General features: G+C 61.6%; 1 protein-coding gene across 1 annotated transcript; it reads right to left on the bottom strand.

Moving 5' to 3' along the window:
- Positions 1-444: 444 nt before the first annotated feature.
- On the bottom strand, positions 445-3764 carry LOC122228357 (translation initiation factor IF-2-like). The gene is made up of 4 exons (XM_042953360.1): positions 3612-3764; positions 2550-2705; positions 2191-2373; positions 445-660 (listed from the first exon to the last, which is right to left on the bottom strand). The coding sequence occupies exons 1-4, from the start codon at positions 3627-3629 to the stop codon at positions 445-447; spliced, it is 573 nt and encodes a 190-aa protein (XP_042809294.1). The 5' UTR covers positions 3630-3764.
- Between the last annotated feature and the right edge of the window lie 1875 nt (positions 3765-5639).

Consider the following 5639-nt stretch of genomic DNA (forward strand, 5'->3'; position numbering starts at 1 on the left):
CCACGCACTGGGGGGCTTAAAACAGCACACGTTCATCCTCTCCCCGTCCTGGAAGCCAGAAGTCCAAAATCAAGGTGTGGACAGAGCCGCGCTCCCTCCGGAGGCTCGGAGGGGAGAATCCTTCCTGCCTCTTCCAGCTTCTGGTGGCTCCGTGCCGTCCTTGGCTTGCGGTCACGTCGCTCCAACCTCTGCTTCCGTCATCACACGGGCTTCCCGTCTGTGTCTCTGTGGCTGTCTTGCAAGGACACCTGTCACTGGATTTAGGACCCACCCAGATGATCCAGGATGAACCCACCTTGAGATCCTTAATGGCGTCGGCTAAGACCCCCTTCTTCACACAAGCTCCCATTCGCCTCTGAGGGCGGCCGTGAGGATTTACGAAACGACGCGCATGGAAAACAGACCCCAGCGCCAGGCCCGTGGTGGGATTCCCAGCGTCATCGGCTACGGCAGCCCTCCCTTCTGCCCCCGCCTCTCAGGGCCGGTCCCACCGGAGCACGTCTGCTCTGGCACCGATGACCATTCTTCCGCGGGGTGGGCGCCCAGGCCGCGCGTGGAAGCCACGGGGCCGGGCACAGGCCTCGCAAGTTGGCGGCGGACAGGGCACCCGGCCCCTCGCCGGGCGTCGCCCTGACCAGCTACGGTGAGGGGTCCCGGGGTCTAGGAAGACACGGGCATTGCTCGGAGGCCGAGCCGGGGGACTGGGTGGCGTCTCGGTGCCCGTTTCCCTCCATCCTTTTTGGGGGGTACCAAAGGAGGCGACCCGCATCCTGAAGCTTCTCCGGCCAGGCCGGCTCCACGGTGATCGTACAAGGAAATGGAATGTGAACCCCAGGCTATTTAAAGAGCCAGGGAGACCGGAGGCGCGGCTGGGGCCCGGCCAAGCAGGGTGCTTCAGGCCGGCACAGGCCCCTCGTCGCACATGGTTTGATTTACTGGAAGGCCGCGAGCGACTCCACCTTCAGACGGAGAACTATTTGAAGCAGCTGCCAGATGTTGTGTCTGACTTGGGTTTTTACAACTTGCTTACTGGTTAGCAGCCTGCCTCCCGCCGGAGTTCAGCTCGCCCCGGCGGGTTCAGGGCCCCGGCGCCGGCCCACGGGCCTCTGCGGAGTGGTCTCGCTGCTCCCCACCCCCGTGCCGCCCAAACCTGTTCTGCCTCGAGTGCAGCCAGGGTGGGGGGCCCAATTTCCAAAGCGTCAGACCTGCCTGGGGTGGCCGTGTGGCCCTGGCCTCGGGGTGTCTTGCCAGGACCCTAAGCTCGTGGAATGTTCTGTCTGATGTTTACTCCTGGGCCCTCTGGGACAGGCAGGGTCTAGAGCAAACCTCGAGACCTTGAGAACAGCTTTGCAACGAGGCGTTCCTTGGAGCGGGCCCTCCAGGCCAGGGTTGTCCCCCCCACCACACCCCCCACCCAGCCCTGGGCGTGGCCCGGAAGTTCTGGACACAGACCTCTCCCTTTCTCTCCTGATCTTCTATCCTGGCCCTACCCACTGATTTCACTTTGGCCACTTGAGACCAGCCTTTAAAAAAAAAATTTTTTTTAATGTTTATTTATATTTGAGAGAGAGAGAAAACACGTGAGTGGGGGAGGGGCAGAGACAGCGACACAGAATCTGAAGCGGGTTCCAGGCTCGGAGCTGTCAGCACAGAGCCTCACGTGGGGCTCGAACTCACGAACCTGATCGTGACCTAAGCCGAAGGTGATCGCTTAACCAACTGAGCCACCCAGGTGCCTCAGAGACCTTTCTAAATGGAGCATGGAAGGACACAGGGAACCAGGGCTGGGACCACATCTCATCCAGGGGGTTCTGGAAGCTTCCCAAACCTCTGGAAATTCTGATGAACTTCCACCAGAGAGGCACCAGGAGGAACGGCCGTCGGATCCAGGCCACTGCGTCAGGTCAGAGGCCAAAGCAGTCAGTTGGGATGGGACGTGCCCCACGTGAGACGGCTGGGGTTCACGGGACTCGGGGTCGGGGGTGTTTCCCAGCCCCTCCCCCTCACCGAGGAGGCCTGTGGCGGGAGGCGCGTGACTCGAGTGTTCACTTCCTGAGGCCACTTGGAATGACTTCTCAGAAGTTTGCTCCGGAGTAGAGCGCGGGTGACAGGGGACGGGGCGGGGCAGGTGAGGAGCCGGGAGGGAGGGAGGTTGCTGTGTGATTAATCTTGTTGCCTGTGAAAGCACACTTGCGCCCGTCCAGGAACCCCGAACGCAGCCAAAGTGGACAGACTGTTCAGTCCCCTCCTGAAAGTGCCAGAAATGTTTTGTCCACTGCGCAGGAAAACATCCTCTGCTAGCAGGCTGGAGTCTGGCTCTCCCTGGAAGGAGCCGCCTCTGAGGGCCACACTGGGAGGAGCTGGGCCTGGTGGCTGCAGGACAGAAGGAACAGCATGCCGGCCCTGGGACCCTGCCCCCTGGGGCGCCTTTCCCGGCAGCCCTAAGGAGTCCGACTTCCTGCCACCCACCCCCAGCCCTTGCCCCCCCCCTCATTCGGAGTCCTCCAGGAAACCCGAAAGAGAGAGGATCATAAGCAGGGGGCCCTCACCCGCAAACCGGACACGGGGGCGGAATTTAGGAAGTTTCCAGGCTGGCCCGCTGCAGGGTGAGGCCGACAGAGATCTACAGGCCGGGGGACTTCAGGATACCAGTCGCTGATCCTGTGAGGCTGGGCATCACCTTTGGGGGGTCTCCATTTCCTCTTCTGCAAAGTGGGAAGAACCACTCCAGCCCAGCTCACGGTGTTGCAAAGGGTCAAGGAGAACTGGGTTCGAGGCAACGCCTCGAAAAGTTGCAAAGCCCACACAGGCCCAAGGCGTTGTAATAGCCGTTGACGAGAGAGGGGGAAAGATAAGCATCTTGGATATGCCTGTGCCCCCCCGGGGACACCCCTCCCTCTGGTCCCATGGCTTCTCCTCGTGCCTCCTGCCACCGTCCCTGGAAGCTTGGGGGGGGGGGGTCCCCTCTGTAGGCATCACCCACCCCCAGTTTCCAGGAAAGATGAACTGGGGGGTGGGCTGGGCCAGCAGACCTCCCCAGAGTCACCTTTAAAGGACAGGTTTCCTGGCCACCTGCGGGGGAGACAAGCAACATTTTCCTCCAGGAGGTCCTGTGGGAGTAACGAGAAAAGGGGCCACAGCCTCTGCTGTCCCGTTTGGCAAACACATCTTGACCCCCTGTCTGTGCCGGATGGGGATTCAGACTTCGGAAAGCAGGCTTCTGAGCAAGGAGCCCAGTGGATGGGCGCAGACCGGCAGGTGTGGGAAACGGGGCTCCAGGGGGGGGTTGGGGGGAAGGATGGCCCCCACCAGGAGATCAGCGCAGGGATGCCCTACCAGGGTTTTGAAAAATAAATAGGAGTTTTCGGCGGGGGTGGGGATCGAGCCCATTTGTGCAGGTTCCTCTGTGAAACGGGGGTGGTGACAGGACCTGCTCGTGGAGTGGCTCTTGCTAGGAAGTATCTGCCACACAGGGAGTGCCATTTAAGGGTTGGAGATAATAATAGTAAGAATGCTGTCTGAGCTCACAGCCTGTGCGCCTCCCCCGGGCGGCCCCATGAAGGAGGCTTAAACCCAGAACTTCGGGGACCCGGGTCATTTATTCTGCTTACGTCCAGAAATCCTCCCATCTCTAGGCAGCTCCTGGTCTAGGCTGTGGCTCTGACCGAACCGCCCTGGGCGCTCCTGTCTTGAAATCCAGCCGCAGTCAGTCCACGCTCTTGGGGAAGAGCCTGAGCCTGTCCGTGTGGCTCCCTGAGCCCTGCCCTCTGGGGTCCTCTTTCCCTCGGAGCAGTCTCGGTGGCTACTCTGAGCCCACGCATTGCAGAGCATCCTGGGAAAGGAGGGGGGGTGCGGTTTGTGCGCTTCCAGGCTTCTTCTGTGCCTGGTGACGGGTCCCTCCGGCACTCACAGTGTCAGGGGGTCAGCCCAGGGACGCTGCCGCCATGCCTCGGGGCCTGGGGGGCAGTGGACGGCAAACCCCAGCACACCCGGGTAAATCGAGGCTGCCTTCTTCCTAAGTCGTTCCTGGGCGGGAGCTCCCGCTGGGCTCTCTCCTTCCCGGGGGTAGTAGGTTCCAAAAAAGACGCAGGGGAAAAGATCTGGGCTCCACCTGCAGCTCAGAGACTCCTGGGTGGTCCTGGGAAAACGAAACCACCTCTGTGAGCCTCACAGCCACCCCCCAAAGTAGGCACGAGCCTACCGTCCGCCTCCACCCAACGCCATGGGCCTGAGAACTCGCGTGTGCCGGCGAAAGCACTCACTTTGCACACGCTGATGCATGCTATCCCCTGGACAGCACTGTCTGGCGGGTCCACCGTGACCTCGGTTGCTCAGACAGGCCACACACACACACACACTCTCTCTCGACCCCCCCACGCAGTCTCCCTCGTCGGGTGGCTGAGGACAGCCCGCTTCCCTGCAGAGCTGGGTTCTCATTCGTTCAGGGGGTGCTGGGTGTGGCCCCTGGGGACAGGGTGGACCCCCCCCCCCCCCACCCAGAGCTTCTCCTATCACAGGAAGGAGAGGGCAGGCGTCTTCCAAAGCAGAGGCTGGGATGGAGACCTCGCGGAGGTGGGGCGGCGCGCCGGGTGCGAAGGGTGAGCCGGAGAAACCACGGAAGCTGAAGGAAGAGCACAAGGCCTCTGACCACAGAGGCCCCAGGCCAGGGCGATATCAGGGCAACGCAGAACACATGTGTACCTTTAGTGTCGGGGTGGGAGCGGGAAGGCAGGACGGCAGGACAGCAGGACGGCATCAGATACCAGGAGAGGCTCTGTTCCTTCCTAAAGCCCCAACCCAAAGGGCCGCGGGGCCTGCTCTGCCGTGGGCTCTGTCAGTGCCTGGTTCACAGAAGCCAGGCGTCCACACAGCGCCCTGAGCGCTGGGCGCGCTCCATCCCAGGCAAGCCTGCAAGGGACCCCCCAGCCTCCCCATTTCTCAGAAGCAGAAACCAAGGCTCAGAGGGGTGCTGGGACCGTCCGCTGGGGTGGAGCCGGGTCCCTGCCTCTGCCACCCCCACTGGAGCTCTCTCCTGCCCAGGTCTGGGCCCTCCAGCTCTGTCCCAGTGTGCCCACGTAGAAGTCTCAACAGCAGCTGCCTTGGCCCTTCGGAAGGGCTGGGTCAAGGCCACTCTTGCTGCCTTTTCCTCCTTCCCTCTTCCAGGATCCGACATTTCTGTCTGGAGCTTAGAAATGGATCCCCGTGATGCCAGCAGGGATGGGGGCCTTCCGGTAAACCTCGTGGCCACGCTCCAAAGGCTGAAGGGGCAGAATGATAGCAGAGGGAGTAACATCGAGGAGCTTTCGCTGTGCGCTGGCACCTTCCCAAACTCTTTCTCCCCCTCAGCCACGTAGTCCTCATCCTGAGACAGATGGTCTGTGTTCGTGCCCGTTTTACAGATGAGCACGCTGAGGCCCCGAGGCAGCTAAATGCGTCATCCAGAGGGGAACTGGCAGGCTCAGGCCACACCCACCCTCGCGGCCACATCGATCCTCGTTTTCTCTGAAAACATCCCGGTGTCCAAAAGCAACGTGCACGGCTGACCTCGCCGGTTACCTTGGCTTTGCCCGGCCCGGTATCAGTTCCCAGCTTATTTTTATGAGCCGCTTAATCTGCACACGGTCTTCTGTTCTCAATAA

Source organism: Panthera leo, chromosome C1 (genome assembly GCF_018350215.1).
Source record: "Panthera leo isolate Ple1 chromosome C1, P.leo_Ple1_pat1.1, whole genome shotgun sequence".
NCBI classification, from domain to species: domain Eukaryota; kingdom Metazoa; phylum Chordata; class Mammalia; order Carnivora; family Felidae; genus Panthera; species Panthera leo.

Bases quoted from the DNA above. Each gene is read 5' to 3' on its own strand.
- LOC122228357 (XM_042953360.1), bottom strand. The intron at 2,374-2,549 runs GTGAGGGCCCCC...TCTGTCCTGCAG, and splicing joins CCCCCGTGTCCGGTTTGCGG to CCACCAGGCCCAGCTCCTCC. The intron at 661-2,190 runs GTGTGCTTTCAC...GTGTCTTCCTAG, and splicing joins GGGTTCCTGGACGGGCGCAA to ACCCCGGGACCCCTCACCGT.